The following is a 17946-nucleotide window of genomic DNA, read 5'->3' as shown; positions in this document are numbered from 1 at the left end:
AACGTATACATGTATGCACTCCGATCTGACTTTGCTGAATATAGAACTTTGCTGAATATAGTGTGTTACACATCCAAACTACTGTATTGAAACATCAGACCACTAGGAGGCAACTCCATGCTTATTGATATACTAGTAGTGTGCCCGTGCTTTGCTACGGTTTCATTTATACAGCGTAAACTACAAAGATGTGTGCATCCTATTTATTAAAGCCAACAACCATGTTTCAAATATACATTTGTGCAAAAATTTATTATAGGAAGCGATCGGGTGGTGGTGCTTGGTAGTTGAGATATACACGAGACATTTATTAAGAAAAATAAAGAATGGTCTTTTTATCTTGTGTATACGCATTCTTCTACTTTCTTTATCATTAGAAACAAAGAGAAAAAGATTCTAACACAATTTCTATTACATAGTTAAGCCTAGCGCGTGCGGGCAGTGGCCACACACAAAGCACGTACACAATAATTATATAAAAAACGAACAATATTTATTCTTTGTTAATAACCAATGCATAACTAAACTCGGGATATTTTGGATTAAAAACTTAGTCATAAAAACATTGATTGTGTTGCAATATACTGAACATCTTTGTGTAGTAAACAGGAGTGAGACAATTTCTATATATGTTGTTTAAGAAAAGTAATAGATAAATCAGCACAACACCGGTGGCTTTGCCGATGTAGGCCTCAACATCTTCATCTGATACTTCAGCAGCCTCAACCTCTGGTGCATGCTGACCAACTTCCATCGCCCGACTCATCTGACAAAACACATCACAAATTATAGATAAAATCATTCGATGATGGGCATCCCATGCAGACATAGTGATCAGTCATCTTATCATCATCATGTCAGTCTCGCTACAAATTAAATTAATAATAGTGGGAGAGGGGGCAATGTCATCCATCGTATACAGACCCAAAAAAACAATGCTGTCGCCTGTCATCAAGCCAAGCCCACCAAATCTTCTTAATCTGTCAATCATGGGTCACACCACACCACATTATAGACATCTCAATATATTCCAACTTCAGCTGCTATGTTCTCATCACATAATTTTTCTTTTCACTCGAGCTTCACATATCACAGAAGAGAATGAACCTAATCACATCAACAAACAAAGAAAAAGGAATGTCGGTTATAAAATTGTTTGTGCACCACTACATAGAACACCAACTCTTTGTACTCGCAAAAAAATCAATGGCATGCAAACCTGGTAATTTCTACCATCAGCTCGCCACATATAGAACATGAGCTACTACTTCCGAGGCACGACAGGAGGGAGCTGCTGGAGGCCTCCTGAGGGGCTGGCTCGATCGATTCAGAACGCCTAATCTTCGGTTGAGTAAAAGCAAAAAGGAATTCCTTGAAGGTCACCATTCCATTATTGTCTCAATTCATCTCTGCGTTCACCAAAGGAGTAAATATCCTGGCAGATATATAAACAGGTAATAACCATGATTGGACTGGAGTAATAATAACCAATACATAACTAAACTCGGAATATTTTGGATTAAAAACTTAGTCATAAAAACATTTATTGTGTTGCAATACACTTAACATCTTTGTGTAGTAAACAGGAGTGGGACAATTTCTATATATGTTGTTTAAGAAAAGTAATAGATAAATCAGCACACCACCGGTGGCTTTGCCGATGTAGGCCTCAACATCTTCATCTGATGCTTCAGCAGCCTCGACCTCTGGTGCATGTTGACCAACTTCCATCGCCCGACTCATCTCACAAAACACATCGCAAATTATAGATAAAATCATTCGATGATGAGCATCCCATGTTGACATGGCGATCCGTCATCTTATCATCATCATGTCAGTCTCGCTACAAATTAAATTAATAATAGCGGGAGAGGGGGCGATGTCATCCATAGAGACCTGAAGAGCAGCACACATAAGGCGAAAGCACTGCTGCCATCGTGTACAGACACAAAAAAACAATGTTGTCATCAAGCCAAGCCCACCAAATCTTCTTAATTTATGTCAATCATGGGTCACACCACACCACATTATAGTCATCTCAACGGACTGAGGTTGATGGTTCAAATGAGTCCAATGACTTTGAGCCTGGTTCACTTAACACAACAAACCAGCTCATATGCCAATGGCTATCTTTCACAATGCGACCAATTCACTGCACAGGTTGAGCCCATTGCTTCTACTGTGCCTTACATGGTTGGGAGGTTCTCCAGGATTCCAATTCGACAATAGATCAAGTAATAAAACGATACAGTTTTTATATGTTTCTGATGCTACTAATTTGTGGTTGCAGTGGTAGCCACAAAAGAGATTGGCCTGGATCAGGATCTTTCTATGGAAATCTTGATTCAGGTGGTGAATGCGGGGTACCAGCTCAGAATATGTTCTACGTGCCAGCAGAAAACCGTGAGCAGTTCTGGTATGAAATAAAACATGAAGCTACTGCTTATATACGTGGTCAAATACAAAGATATTTCTGGTTCAACTAAAATAAATAATAGACAGGCAAAAGAGGACATTAACAACCTTTTATGGTGTTTGATGAAGCTGAGATGGCTGAAATTTCACTACTCATGACACCTGCAAAAAAGTCAAAAACAAATACTTATGGCAGTTAACAAATACAGCATTGAAGCTATTTGTTGATGGAGCTGAGCTGTGCATCACTGTCCATCTAGAAAGTTACAGTATTTTCCAACCTTTTTTCTGTAAGAAGCTCTCATTGAACATCAGCTTATAATTCTAGGTACTCAACGGACTACGGGATGTTCCGTTTCTGCGTAAGCCAATACCGAGTTGGACTGGAGGCCAGGAACGGAGCAGTACAGGTTCATCGAGCACTGCCTGTCATCTGTTGATCGGCAGAAACAACCATGGCTTATCTTCCTCGCGCACCGTGTCCTGGGTTACTCGTCAGCCACCTTCTACACCGACGAAGGAACGACTGAGGAGCCCATGGGCCACGAGTGCCTTCAGCCACTCTGGTAGAAGTACAAGGTCGATATCGCTATGTACGGTTTCAATAAATTATATAAAAATGAACACCACATATTAATTATTATAATCTAACTCAAAATCTCAAATTCTTACACAATACGAACCAAACCGGCAATTTCCTCTAGACATGCAAAAATTAAGGTCCAGTCCCAACTGCTTCTTGAAAGTTGATCACACCGGGATGGAGATGGACAGGGAGACAAAAGATAAGGGTTGAAGCTGAGATCAAGAAGGGGGAAGACGGAGCTAAAGAGAACTGAGATCATGGCGAAAAACGCACATGCAGGTCGCTATGTTTTTTGCGAGGAAGTTGAAACAGAGCAGTGGAAAGAATGGTGGCAGTTCGTCTAACTTAAGTGGACACTATTACCAAGAAAGGCGAGAATGTTTAGTGTCAACACAACATCCTGATAAGTGATAAATGGTTATAATTTTGCAAAAAAAAGTTCCTAGAATTTGTTATATGACAAAGCAAAAATTCTCGTCTAGAGCACATAGGCCGACAACACTTAAACTACTCAGATGCTATCCTGACTGTTACAAGGCCTTAATGATGTTATTACATTGCACAGGGAATCTGGATTCCTATATATCATAACATATTTGTTGTTGTATATGCAATTATTATGCATTCCAGTTTTAGTTTGGAGTTGCAAAACGGATTCAGTTACAGGTGTGCTTGTTCAATTATATAGAAAAAATGTCTGTACCAGAAGTAACATACGGAATTTTTTATACCTATAAAGCTACTATAGAATAATATGTATTTGTATATTACTTTTTCTAACTCCACATAAACATACTCTCCAGAATTAGTTTTAGAAATAATGTGACTATGCTCAAGAACCATGCATACAAGATAATCTAGCAGTAGCATGTGAAATTCTCATTATAGTAGTAGTTCGACCATAATGATTCTTTCTGTTTTGTGCTAGTATACATCAAAGCTGAAATGTACATCAAGGGCTAACTACAACTTGATGAAATGTACTTCAAGAGGTAACTATGATATATGACAAAGAAAAATCTACCGTACAAACAGTAAAGGCATTGGATATCTTTTATTCTAGATGCTTCTTATCTACAGAGAGTAAGGATTTAGGATGTTCATTCTTTTCAGAAAAAGTTGTTGTTACCAGAAAAAAATGTACACAGTGAGCACGTGATTTTAGCTTACATTCTGTAGGCTTAGGAATATATTTCGCAAGCCGATACTACCTTTCCATTGACGAACCATGTTGGAAACCTTCAAGACCAGAAGCGGCACATTCTGCAGTCCTTTACTTTCCATTACCAACTCAATTTGGGAAATATTCCACATAGTCTAGAATTTTTGTAGCTTCACCACCAAACATATAAACATCTGGTTAGATTGAAAAGTGGTTCTGACCTTTTTGTGTTGTACTTCCAATATCTTCAGAAACTCTCCTAGTTGCTCGGAACTACCAAAATACAGTATATGGTAGTAGAATTCAGTTGATATGTTATCACATAACATATGGAGAAAAAATACATGTCAGTTTATTATAAAGCACCTCTCCTCCAAACGGATAGTTCGCACTGGTAGAAATTTTAGAAGGAAAAACAACGCGGAGCAGACGGAGAGCAAGAGCGCTCTGCCCACCTGTGCCAGTCCAAAGAAACCAACAAAATCAGCAGGTCTTTGTGAGTCCCATGGGTAATGAGAAGTGGTAAGCACGAGGCAGCGATCGGTTGATCTGACCCAAGTTGATGCTTCTGTTGATTGCGCCTAAGAACTTGGAGCCACCGAGAGAGAACATGTTGGACTTCAAAAGCGGCTCGTTGGCACTGGACGAGTACATGATTCCAGCTCCGAAGTGAGGGCTCTGCAACGTGGTTTGTTAGCCCCGCTCCCGGAAGAAGATTTGACAGCATTTGTTTAAGCGGCATAACATTTAAGGGGATACACGTCCTTGCCTGCTCCGGCAGAGCTAGACGACGACGTTGTCGGGCAGGCTCTCCCAGCAGTCTCACACACGATGCCATACAATGAGCAGAATGTAATGTCTAGCTCCTCGAGCTGAGGGAAGCAATTAACTGCCTCTGCAAAACCTTGATTAGTGACGTAATGGCACAGGCAGAGATGGAGGCTCTTCAATGAGGGGGCCCTGCATCAGAGTTGGTAAATCTGGATGAGCTTGTTTTTAGTCAATCCAAATAATCAGGTCTCAGACCCAAGCTAATTTCTAAGATCATAACATGCAGCGTAAAAAATTGTGCTACAAAAGTTGCCAAAAATGGTTACAAGCCAGTTCTTAAATCAATCAATAATAACATACCGAAAACTATCTAAAACCTATTTAGAAGGCAAAATTCAACACGCATACTGTCTTAGGTGACACTGTACAGTTAGTCTATGTATGCCATCTTGCTAAAGGATTGCGAGGATAACGAACCACACTAAAACACCACTAACAGAGGTAAGCATTATCTCAGCATAAATGAGAAATCAAACTTGCTAAAGTTGGTAACTGTTGTAAACCAAAAGCCGATGCAGCAGCACAAACAGATGATAGGTTTGTCAGTTCAATTTGTGGAACATGAAGCAAACAGTTGCACCCAGTAAACACTAAACAAACAAAAAAGATCAGTTCTGACTACGAAGTCATTTACAGGCATTGGCTTACACCAACACTAAACGACACGAGTAATTTCAAGTAGAAGAAAGAAAGTAACCACTGATGATAGTAAAAATTTGGCAGCAGACAACTCAATTACACGATGATCTTTTCCTTTGACGGTGTGGAGGACGCGGAGAGGTGCGAGGTGCCGAGGATCCACACGTCCTCGAGCTCCATGAAGTTTAGCGGCCACCACGCCGGGACAGGGCCAAACTGCCGCCACCACGCCGGGACAGGGCCAAACTGCCGCCACGATACGCGTACAAGCGCACCGGACTCGACCAGACCCGCCAGCGAGGGGTTCCCTGCGGCGGCGGCGGCACCCCAACCAACTCGTAGATTCTAATCGTCTGCAACAATCAAACGCAAAAATACGTATACCACCATAGAAAATAAGCTTGAGCTAATACCTCTGGAGAAAGCCCTTCTGGAGTCAGCCCCTTCTGTGAGCTCCAAATCCAAATCGATGGAGTCGGCTTTGAAGTCCTCATCGTCTTACGCAGCGAACGAGCGTCTGCCGCCCCTCTTGAACTTCTTCTTCGGCTGCTAGATGTCCCACTCCATGAGCCGGCGCGGCGCTGGCTCGCGAAGGTCGGCAAGGATCGCGTCGCCGCACAGCACGGAGCGGGGTTGCGGGGTGGGGACTCCATGGAGCGTCCACACCATGCAGATCGGTCTTCCAGGGAGATATTGGGAGCGGCAGATCGGGGGGAGGGGGAGTAAATCGCGCATACGTACAGAGACTCCATGGAAGGCGTCCACGCGATGCAGAGATTGGGAGCGACAAATCGGGTACTTCATGTAGGTGAGGCAGATCGGGGGAGTGGATCACGCGGATCGACATTCCAGGGAGAGATTTGGGAGCGGCAGATCGAATACTTCCATGGAGGTGAGACAGATCGGGGGGAGTGGATTGCGCGGACGTCATTGCTAGAAGTGGAGATCACGGCGAGGAGAGGCGGGTCCACGTGCGGGCGAGGGGGGAGGGGCGGGCGAGATTTCTGCGGCGGGACGACAGTCGGGGAAGATGGGGCGGCGCGATGTGCGGGAGCGGGGGCACGACAACTGTGGACGCCCTCCTTGCTGTCTTATAGAGTAGTAATAGATATGCCGGGCTACGGTACACTAATGGAGTTATAGTATCCTGTCCATGCCTTTAATTAATTGAACTTAATGAACTGTCACCATAGGATGCCTATTTCTGCAGTTCTGCGTCACAATGATTTGTGTGGTTCAGAACCATGCGCATACTACTAATAGTGGTTGTAACAGTATTAAGACATCTATTAGTAGTGGGCAGACAGTGTGGGCAATCAGCAATACCGCCAGAACTTGGAACTCGCCTCTTTATTTCTTTTCTTTCTACATAAATAATTTTAAACTAAACTGTTCATTTACTGGATAAAGGGGCTTCGGAACTCGCTTCTTTATTTGTTGGATAATTAATGCGTTTTTTCTCTCTAGCGATGGCTGTAATATATTTTGTTCCAAGTATTTATAGCTCTCGAGATATCCTAACATAAAGATAAACATTTCTGGGTTTTGTTTCCCTCGCCCCTACATCATGAATTTATTTATGAATAAGGCTGTCCAACAACGTACAGCTAGCTAGTAACCGGTCGTATGTAGCTGCACAAGGAAGGGCAGAGGCGCACATAAAATCTAGCTAGCATGCCAAGGACCACGCTGTGTCATTGATTCAGAGGAAAAAAAAAGGCAAAGGCGTCGTAATCGTAAAGCAGCGGTGTTAATTTCTCTCCACCCATACGTGTGTAACGTGTTGCCCAGACGCTCGAAAAGGATACGTACGGTACGCGCGAGCGAGAGGCACCAGATCTTGAGCATGCATGTGACGGGAAAAGGGCTCCCTCTCGATCATCTAGTACTCTTGTTTTGCAGTTTGTGAGCAGATCGAGTTCGTACTAACAGTATTAGTTTGGCAAGAAGAATCTGCAGTCCTGCAGAGCCGCGTGCATTGATGGAAAGCATGGGCATGAAAGAGTGGCGGGCCGGGGACGGGCAGGACAGCCGTGAAGTGTCTTGGAGACGATGCATGTGAAGGAGCGTTGTTGTGTCAACCAATGGTATGATGGAACTCATGTGAATTGGCATCTGATGATCTGAACAACGCATTACGCATGCACACGCATTCTTGCACTGGCTGGCTCATCACACACAGATCGAGAGCATACGTGACTCCAACGCTCGCTTTGTCCCCCGGCCGGCCGGCCTCATCTTCTTTTAACTTACAGAAATGAGATCCATATGCATGAGGTTAATTATGGTGACCGCGCGCGTGCACGCCATGTAGCAAACGTATCGTCAGGGAGGCTGGCTAGCTAGCTGCTCAAATATTCGAGACTCGGCAATGATAATACAGAACCGTGGAAGTATCCATTTTCAGGTGGCGCCGAGCATATATATAGTAGATGAAACGGCCATAATAGCAGGCAGTACTGCACTTCTTCACACGACATGCACGAGGGATATTTAGGGTCTGTTTGGTTGGGCTGTGGCTGTGAAAAAAGTTGCTGTGGGCTGTGAGCTGTGGAAAAAGCTGCTGTAGGCTGTAAGCTATTAAAAAGCTAAAACCCGTTTGGTGAAAATCACTAAAAGTCATTAAAAATTCTTCGATATATGTTTTCACAGTTCTATCCGAAAAGCCACTAAAAGCAGGTCCAGGGGTGCTTTCAGATTTGCACTACGAGAAAGTCGGCTTTTAGAAAAAGCTGCTTCCTGGATCCAGCCCTTTGGTTGGCTTTTAGCTTTTAGGGCCGGGGGGCAAAAGCCAAAGCCAAAAGTCAAACCAAACACACCCTAAGGCTTTGCTATCCTATCTCATCTACCTTACGTCCCGTTTGAATCATTAGAATCAAATTTTATTCTAATAATAATAATTTAAATATATATATCAATTAAACTAATTTAGTTTTAGTGAAACATATCAGTATAATATTATTAGCAATATGTCGGAGATATTTATGTGCTATATTTTTACTATAAAGGAGTGAGTGTAATAAAACCGTCTTGTAAGTTACAGAGTAGAAATAAATTCTAGTGATACATACTCATTTTCTATCCTCCATCCCATGAATTTGATGTAAACTTATATGAGAACATTGGAAAGTGGTGGTACGTCAAATTTCAAGCTAATTAGGTTATTTTATTAAGTGAATTTCAATTCCTCTGAAATGAAAGGATCCAAACGGGGTGTTATTTCAAATTTGACAGCCCATATAGTATAGATCTGCTGCTAAACCAAACCAACTGTCTTGACAAGAAGAATCACGGTCGTACGCCACGCTGGTGGTTCGTTCAGATGTGAACAGAACAGAGAGCCAATAATTTATGAGCCGCTGAATCGCACAATGGCCTTTTCGTTGGGCTGGCAAAATTCCATCTCCTTGCTTTAATTTGGCACGCATACATGCTTTTCTTTCTCTTGCGCCCGTCGTCATCGCTTCAACTGGATGGGAGCTGGCTGGCTTTCGCATCTAAAAAGACGCTGATTACATTGGCATTTTAAAACTACTAGGGAGACACCCCCATCAGCGCCCGGATGCTGATGTAGCGACGATGCCCTGTACGGAACGATGATGGTGACGGCACGCATCGGATTCCATTCCGTTCCAGCGGGAGGGGCGAGGGGAGGGAGGAGCTCTGGGCAAGGCCTGGCCTGCACCTACGAAAGCAAGGGATTTGTAGCCTGTACTTGTTGCCTTTGCCTTGCCTCTTATATTACACTGATGATGATGAGACGGGTTTCCTTTTTCCTGCTCCCGCTTTTGGTCCCACGTGCCAGCGGCGTGACTGCCGGTCTTGTTACGAAACGGTTCCATGTCTGCTTCTCCTCCAAGTTTATTTATTTACAATGGATTGTCGTTTTCAAATACAAACAAACAAAAAAAATTCAAAGCATAGAGTCCAAGCAAGCGCCCGGCCCAGAGGGGACATATCTGGTGCACATAGAAGACTGGTGCACATGGTGCACATATTAAATCATCACCACTCATTTTAGATCTAACGTCTCTAGTTGATTATTCAATTTACAAATAATATCTTCCACCACTAGACACCACCATGTTGAAGGGTGTCCTTAGTAAAATGTACCAAACAACTAGAAACGTTAGATCTAAAATGAGTGGTGTTGATTTAATATGTGCACCATGTGCACCAATGTTCCATGTGCACCAGATATGTTGTCTTTAAAAAAAGCCGTATCTTAGGGCCAACAGATCGTGTACATATTGGGAGTAAGCTGCTGGAGGTAGCGAGAACGGACAGCAGAAGCGTGCGGCATTCTACAAGGTTTTTCTTTCTAAAAACATACAATGCCTCCAACTATTCGTGTAGTACATTTATTTTTGTTCAATTAAGTAAGCGCGTGTAATCCACACACCATGGAAAGACCACCACACAGCGTACAGAAAGATCACCTTCGCCTGGACCCTCTGCCCCTGCGTTCGGTGCCTCTAGCATGCTTCGTCTCGGTCTCGGGCTCCGGCACGGCGCACCTGGGGCACATCCAGTCGTCGTCGGGGACGGCGTCCAGGGGAGGGTCGCAGCAGTCGATGTGCATGCCGATCCCGCAGCCGGCCTCGCCGGCCTCGTCGCCGCAGATCAGCATCACGTCTCCCCGGTCCCTGCGGCCGCACGCCGAGCAGCTCAGGTCCTCCGGATCGTCGTCTTCCGACGGTTCCGACTTCTCCGCCGTTGCCATCTCTACCTGCTTCTTCGTGAGTTTCTCCAGGGACTTGCTGGCCACGCAGTTCGTCTCGAAGAGAACGTGCCGGTCCAGGGGCTGGCCCGGCTTGCACACGTACTCGACCAGGTAATCGGCGCTGACACAGGGAATGCCGTGGCTGATGAATTCCTGGACCCACGCGTCTGTTCGTGATATGCTCTCTGATACCACGGCGAAGTCGACTCCAGAGTCTAGGAACCGGGTGTATGGCGGCGATGTTGCTAAAACGGCGCCATCGCCGGCCTTTACTGCACGCTTTACTGTGTCCTGCCAAGAAAGAGGAACTTTAAAATTTAGAAAAAACACGGAACATAATCAAACCCCAAAGTACAAGACAATAGGCGTCGTGCTCGTGCATCACTAGTTTCCACAGCCACACTACAAGCCTGTTGTCAAAAGAGCTGGCTGACTATAAGCAAAGAACTATTACCAGAGTTGGTAATATGAACTGTCCGTAGGCAACGATCTGCATTCCGTAGAAGGCGCCATGGCCCATCTGCTGCCTTATGTTTCGCCATTTCCTGGGAGCGTCGAAACTGATTGTTCGTCCATCGTTGAAGCCTGTGCCGAACCATTCAAACGGTTCTTCGTCCACGAACTTGCCGGCCTCAATGCACGCGGTCAAGTACTCTCTCTTCAGTATCCACCTAATTGGAGAAAGAAGCTTTGAGCATTCAACTTGGCCACACAATCTAAAAGGCTACAATAAAACTTTGACATAATAAATTTGCAAATAAAGTTAATGTGTCCAAGCAAGCCATACAGTACCACCATGTCTCCCACTGATAAATGGTCATATAATCAATGATACTAAGTACTCTAAGATGTAAAGTTTGTAAACTCTTGGTAGCCTAAATCATAGTCCTAACCTGCCAGCTGCAGCCGCTGCAAAGAACTTCTCGGTTCTCCTCAGAGGGTCTGGAGCGATGAAATGCGTTGCTTGGTATGACCAGTGATGTGAATCCCTACAAACTCGCCCCTTCAGCCGTCTAAGTATCGAGCGATAACCCCTTCTCTGCTCACTATTTCCACTTAAGATAAACAATGCAGGTTTGCTCGTGATCAAGGTGCAAGGTTCACTTCTATTTCCCCTTTGGTGCTTACTGAGCACACGCGTGTTTTTCTTGATCGATTTTGCATCAGATTTGGAACGCAGACTGCCAGTTCTGTTTGGTTTAGAGTTGAGATCACTAGAGCCTAGTCTGTTCTCCTTTTCATGATCTGGAGTCGGAGCTTTGTTCCTTGTGCTGCTTCTCAACTTAGAATTGTATGATCCTTGCTTGTCTATCGTGCAAGAATCTTGGCAAAACAGCCCCGACACCTCTCTTACCACATCCTTGTTGGACTTCTCGGAGTCTGGATCAGCAATTACTTTGCTGATATTGCATGAAATCCCTTCGGTTCTGTTTGATGAAAAAGCTTTTGTTTCAGACTTAACGGCACTACCAATTTTGCCAAACTTGTCGCCGGACTTGTGGTCTACAGTTCTTATTTTCCTGTTGGAAGCTGCATTCCTAATTCTGGCCTTTGATATGGTTTTTGGAGAAAGTGTTTCACAGTCACTAACACTTCCATGACTGGAAAGCTTTTTAGGCCAGTCTTCAACATTGTCTGTGGGAAGCAAGTCATCAGACAATGCACCAGCAGCCACTGTCTCAGCTTTGTCCATTACTGTATCATTGCTCATGTTGGTGTCAGATTTCCATGACCTCTTCGTGGCTCTATTCCTTACTCTGGTGTTCTGTATTTTCTTAGGTGAATTTCTTCGTTGTTCATCAGCATTTGCAGTGTCAAGTTTTTTGGGAGAGATTATCTCAAAATTTTCTTGAGACGTCACTTTACTGAACTCCAAACTAGAACTTACCCGTGCATCATCTTTCTTGGCGCAAGCACCCCGTGTCCTCTTTGCAACAGTATTTGTCACTCTACAGATCAATGCTTTCTTTGGACGATTTGTTTTGAGTTCAGCTGCACATGATGTGCTGTAGCCATTTTTAGAGGCTGGGTCAGCATGCTCACCATGAATCACTTTGGCAGGCCAGGATTCAGGAACAACTTTCTTAGCACTGTTGATAACTGACCCTTTGGCAGGCCAGGATTCAGGAACAACTTTCTTAGCACTGTTGATAACTGACCCTTCAGCCTCGATATCAGCGCTCCGGTGCCTCTTGACACCTGCATTCCTTCTTATAGTAGTTGGTGCTTTCTTTGAATAACTCGTTTCAGCCTGGACATTCCTTGAAGTGTCTTGAAATTGTTTTGTGCTTTCTTTCACAGTGGCATCAGACACCACCTTCTCAAGTTCAGAATTTGATGCCACTGCCATTTCATTACCATTAACTTTGACTGGATCTTCTATCCTACTGCTGGCATTTCTATAAGAGGGCACAACTTGTGAATTATTTGAACTGTGCACAGATTTGTCATGTGCCGGATCCTTTGTGAAGGCATTTCCTATCTCATTCAAGCAATCTTGATTTGCTGCATTACCACTACTGTGTGTACTTTCCCCATCCTTATCCTGAAACGGGAAACCTGCACTTGTTTTTCCATCTTGAACAGTGGCTGAAGAACTCATGGCACATTTACTTTCTGTCATTGCTTTGAATGACATCCTTCCTTTCTGTAAAGATTTTACATTCTTATCACTTGAAGAATATTCAGAAAGTTTGATTCCATTGATGGGACCACCATGCTTGAGAGAAGTCTTCCTAGATCTTGCTTGTCTGCTTGTAGAAAAGCTAGAGCGTTCCTTTCCCAAATTAACAGCATTAGCTTCAACTAGATTTATTATCCTTTCAGATGCATCACTCACTCTACTCACAAATGGAGAATCTAAAGGACCAGTTTCTGACGCCAAATCTTCCGTTTGCAAATTTATGCTAGCTGGGGAGACCAAGCTCTTCCTTTTCTGAGCACATGCACCATCTAGTCCATCCTCACGCTTAGGATTTTCATTGCCTGCAATGCTCTGAACATCAGCAGGTTGAATAACCTTTTGCTGTCTTGTTTCTAATGTAGAAAGATTGGAGTAACCTCTCAGTGTGCTTTCTTCAGCCCTCTGAGGTGATACCATATGGTTAACTGAATACCCTTCCTGTAAAAATGAATTCCGAGAGGTCTTTTTATAGTTATTTGTGTTCTTGATGTAGTTAGACATGGAATCACTACGAGGCTTCGGATTGAACTCATGATTGTTGAGCTTGGCATCGGCATTTAAGTAACCAGCTGCTGTGATATGACTACCTGAGGGTCTATCCTTCTCCTGATGTTGCCATCTGTCAACTTTTGATGAATCGAGCTCGTCCACAGACTGATTTCCTCTCAAAGGACTGGTCAATAAGACTTCAGCAACATCAGTCTGATCATGGCTGGCAGAATATTTTCGAGAAACATGATCTGTATGGCCTTTTAGAACGTCCAGGGTCCCATTTAAGGTATCTACATGATTTCTAAAAACAGGCATTTTGCTTGTGCTTTGAGGACCTAGAACACCACTTGCAAGGTCCTGTGTCCTTGCACCAACATATTTTTCTTTAACTTCCTGCAGATTTGGGCTATTTGTGGTTCTTACAGTGTCTCTCTTTTCACCAGAAGATTGAATGGGAGCGAGTATATCAACCTTGGCAGAAATTGGCAACAAACTAGAGTCAGGATTGTCTTGGCCTGTAATATCATGGGTATTGATGTCTGCATCTTCTATATTCATGATATGAACAGAAGGACTTTGAATGGGTCCAAACACATCAACATTAGCAGAAACTGCAACCGTAGAGTTAGCACTGATTCGGCCTCTAATGCCATGTGTCTTGCTGTTGTCATCTTCTGTATTTACGATATGAACAGGAGTGTTCGAATTCCTTCCTACCACCACCTCTCTGTTACCACTGTGAATGATAGGTGATCACTGATAAATCTACATCAGGCTTGGTAAAAGTTTCATCGTATTTTTTTTCAGTTGAAAAGCGCACCTGACACTGGGCCTATTGTTCAATGACCTTGGTTCTGATGCTTCTGCTTCATGTTCAGAGTCAATGGCATGTGTATCCATTAATTCTAGCTCCCAACTACTGTGGAATTAGTTTTCAATGCATTCTGTTAAATTGGTATACCAGGACAGGACCAGATCTATCTGGGATTACAAAAAGACCAGGAAATAAGTACTGCAATTATACTTACCTTTTGCTATAATCACTGACTGGGAGAATTTTCCATGCCTTTAAGCTGAAACAATGAAGAGGGTAACATAAGCGATCCAATTAACATGTTGACTTTCTATTAAATCAGGAATGGTGGTTTTGAAATACCTACCAGTCTTCCAACCACTGGTGATTAACAAGTTTGATGTTCACCTTTTTTGCAACCTCATACTTCTCACCTAGTATTATATGTTAAATCAAGGTGTGAAATACTGAAATTCAACAGTACACAACAAAACTATCTAGTATCATGATATATGCATAGTCAAAGAAATAAATTACCAAAGACAGACACCTCATAGACATAATGATTATGTTGTTGGATTACTTCGCTCAAGTTTTCTTGGATGCTTCTTAATATCAAATAACATCTGGACATAAGTTACAAATTACCTCCAGTTCTATATCACAAATATACAAAGCATGGTTCATAAAGTTAACCTTTGTATGGTTCACATACAAATTAAACAGAAGAAATGTCCAAACTGTTATGGAACCAATGAATTCTACAACCAAAAACAAAGATGAGCTACAAATGTGCATTATGGACAAACTTAGAAACATAGCTCTACTACAAATTAGATTTTTTAGATAATGGTAACACACAGTACCGGCCATACTACAAATTAGATATAAGACACTTAACTAATGTTTAGAAACATTTATTTGAAAGAGCATTGTGCATCTTCACATTAAAGTAGATGAAACCAATATGAGCATAGCTTTGTTTAGTCCTGCACCGACTACCGAGTCCCCAGATACATACCCATGTGCAATGTGGAAGGCGTGGGTAGAAATCGATCTACCAAGTAGGGTATGGGTATACCCACATATTATCCAATTTTTACTTGATATATGTGAGCAGCTGAGCTCCATTGTTTCCTGAAGCTGGGACGATCTGTTTCTACATTTTCTTGGTCGCCTCGCCTATGCTGAAGTATATAAGTCAATCCCCCTTTCCCTATCAGCTTAACCTTACCTTTGGTTTGGGTTCGGGCGTGGGTGGGCAACACTGATGCATATCCCCATGCCACCCCCCCCCCACCCACCCCAAACCACCACACACACGCACACAAACAGCAGGCCTAGCTTTGCTAGACAAGTACATGGAACTAGTTATGAAGTTCCATGGGAGGAAACAGCATCAGGTAAATTGCTTGTTATAACAAAATTCAGCATAGTACCTGCTGCAGTGGTGAGAGTTGACTCACTAAGTCACCTGGTCATGGGTTCAAAGTAGCCTCTCCTTATTTGCAGAGGTATGGATTTATCCCTTCCCTAGACCCCACTCACGTGGAAGTCTCTGGCAGTGAATCTATCCTTTTTTATCTATATGTATTGCACGGTTTGATTGATAAAAGAAACAACACACCTTCAAATTTATAACAAGTTTTATCTATATGTATTGCACGATTTGACTGATAAAAGAAACAACGTACCTTCGAATTTATAACAAACAAGGTGAGTGACTGCATTTGCTATCAAAGGTTTTGAGAACCGTGCTCCCATCAAAGAAACCATTTTCTGCATCAAAACATTAGAAGAATCATGTCACAAGCACAATTACAGTACCCAAAAGATTCTGCGTGAACACAACACATTAGTTTCTTATTTGAATGTATAACAAATGCAAGTAACTTTTGCGTCTACTCCTTCCAGTTCCAAAAACGTGGCATTTTCAATCTATTTAAACTTTGGATGTGGAACTATCCTATTGCGTGAAATGGATACACTCGTAGCCATATAGATAAAACTGGGAGGGTGCTACCATCATGTCTTCGCGATAGCGTTTTTGGTAACCCGTCAAGCATATAAGCAACGATTGAGCACCCGGTATTCCCTTCAAATGTCTCATCGGCCAATACAAAACCTGGAAAAGACTGAACATAACGGGTCACAAAACTAAACCGTGGCTCTGATGAAGAAATAAGAGCACAAGTGCCCGAGCAATTAGCAGCAAAAGCCGACCCTATCGGCATCAGCAAGCACCCCGCGATCCAAGCTGTCCTCCACCCACAGCCCGCTGACGACCTTCTTCCCTTGCGCCCGCTCGGCCACGCACGTCGGGTCATCCTACGAAGAAGAACTAGATCAGAGCCCCGTCCCCCATCCAAGCTTGTCAAGACACAGAGGAACCAATTTGCAAACCAAACTCACGTAGATGCGGTTCCACACGACCACGTGTGTGCACCCGTTGCCCGACGGCCCGGCGTCGGTGCCGCCGCGCCGCACCATCTCCGACCGGTACTGCACACGGAACGACGGACGCAGTCGGAACTTTATCGGCCAGAACGTCGCAAACCGCAAATTTGGGCTGCGTAAGCAAATTGCAAGGACGAGGCGCGGGATGCCACGCACGCACCTGGGACGCGTCATAGGTGTTGAATCCGACCAGCATGAAGCGGACGCCGTCGAACAGGTGCTCGTCGCCGATGTCGTCGTCCGTGGCAGGTGAGGCCATAGCGGGCAGTGAAACAGCGGGATGCAGAGGGGAGACGGGTGTGGAATCGTTAGGATTTGGGATTGGAGATTGGGGATTGTTCTTGCTCGAGCTGCGCGCGCGGCACCGGAATGGGAAATCTCGAGAAGTCACTAGGTCAGGAGAGGGCGAGAGAAAAATCAAATGCGGATCTCTGTTTCGGAGGGAAATGAAACTAATCTTTCGCCCCGGGAGGTACCGTTTGGTAATGGGCCTTATTTTCCTTCTGTTCTTTGGACCGGTGGGCTCAGGGTCCGTTGGACCTTTAAAGAAAATATGACAACTGCATTTTAGGGGCAGAATTTTAATATCCAACATTCCAACCACATCATCCTTATAATCCAATCCATCAGGAGTATTTGGTTGCGCAAAGACATCGTTACCCTCGTTAGAGCAGCTCCCGTAGTTATATAAAACAAATTCCTAAATCAAAATTAGGAGAATTGGCATAAAAATATCTCTCCAACAAATTCTTAAAACAATTCTCTAAATTGATCAACTTCTAATCCAACCATATGTACTCTCAAAATATAGCTTTCTTTTTACCACTCCTGAACTAAAAAATCGCGCCAAATATTTCCTCGTCGGGCTGTGTCGCACCTTTTTTCCTCCTCGTCGCTGTCCCAGACGCGCCCATGCGTCTGGCTACCTCGCCGCCAAGTCTGGCTCCCCGCCGTTGCCGATTCCTGTTCTTGGCTGGTGTTCCTGTTCTGCACCGTACTGCCGCCGGTCCCTTCCCCGACACTTGCTCCCGTTTCCCAGCTAGGGATGGCAATGGGTGCCCGAAACCCAATAATCGATGGGTAAAAACCCTATTAGGGCACATGTATGGCGATTTTTTATACCCATGGGTATTTTATTATGTTATTTGTTACACACATCGGGTAT

At 43.7% G+C, this 17946-nt stretch overlaps 1 protein-coding gene and 1 long non-coding RNA gene across 11 annotated transcripts; both read right to left on the bottom strand.

Annotated features, from left to right (window-relative positions):
- Nucleotides 1-518: 518 nt before the first annotated feature.
- LOC103634546 (uncharacterized) lies at nt 519-6725 on the bottom strand. Of its 5 annotated transcripts, XR_004853283.1 has the most exons (8): nt 5734-6725; nt 4718-5123; nt 4530-4618; nt 2697-4436; nt 2524-2577; nt 1220-2413; nt 925-1107; nt 519-766 (listed from the first exon to the last, which is right to left on the bottom strand). It is a non-coding gene; the product is annotated as an uncharacterized lncRNA (long non-coding RNA). The 5 variants fall into 5 exon arrangements; XR_004853282.1 differs by having other exon boundaries at nt 2524-4436; XR_004853279.1 differs by having other exon boundaries at nt 1220-2577.
- A 3133-nt stretch (nt 6726-9858) lies between these two features.
- Nucleotides 9859-17243, bottom strand: LOC103634545 (uncharacterized protein). Of its 6 annotated transcripts, none has more exons than XM_008656553.2 (11): nt 16942-17243; nt 16737-16826; nt 16548-16652; nt 16348-16449; nt 16019-16103; nt 14692-14758; nt 14560-14604; nt 14352-14450; nt 11250-14267; nt 10811-11027; nt 9859-10647 (listed from the first exon to the last, which is right to left on the bottom strand). In XM_008656553.2, exons 1-11 carry the CDS (start codon nt 17038-17040, stop codon nt 10069-10071), a joined length of 4506 nt encoding a protein of 1501 aa, XP_008654775.2. In that variant the 5' UTR covers nt 17041-17243; the 3' UTR covers nt 9859-10068. The 6 variants fall into 6 exon arrangements, with proteins under 6 accessions (XP_008654775.2, XP_008654789.1, XP_008654787.2 ...); XM_008656567.3 differs by having other exon boundaries at nt 16348-16459; nt 16942-17238; XM_008656565.3 differs by having other exon boundaries at nt 11250-14258; nt 16942-17238.
- Between the last annotated feature and the right edge of the window lie 703 nt (nt 17244-17946).

The sequence above is a fragment of the Zea mays genome, chromosome 1, assembly GCF_902167145.1.
Source record: "Zea mays cultivar B73 chromosome 1, Zm-B73-REFERENCE-NAM-5.0, whole genome shotgun sequence".
NCBI classification, from domain to species: domain Eukaryota; kingdom Viridiplantae; phylum Streptophyta; class Magnoliopsida; order Poales; family Poaceae; genus Zea; species Zea mays.
This window is presented reverse-complemented; position numbering and strand designations above follow the sequence as displayed.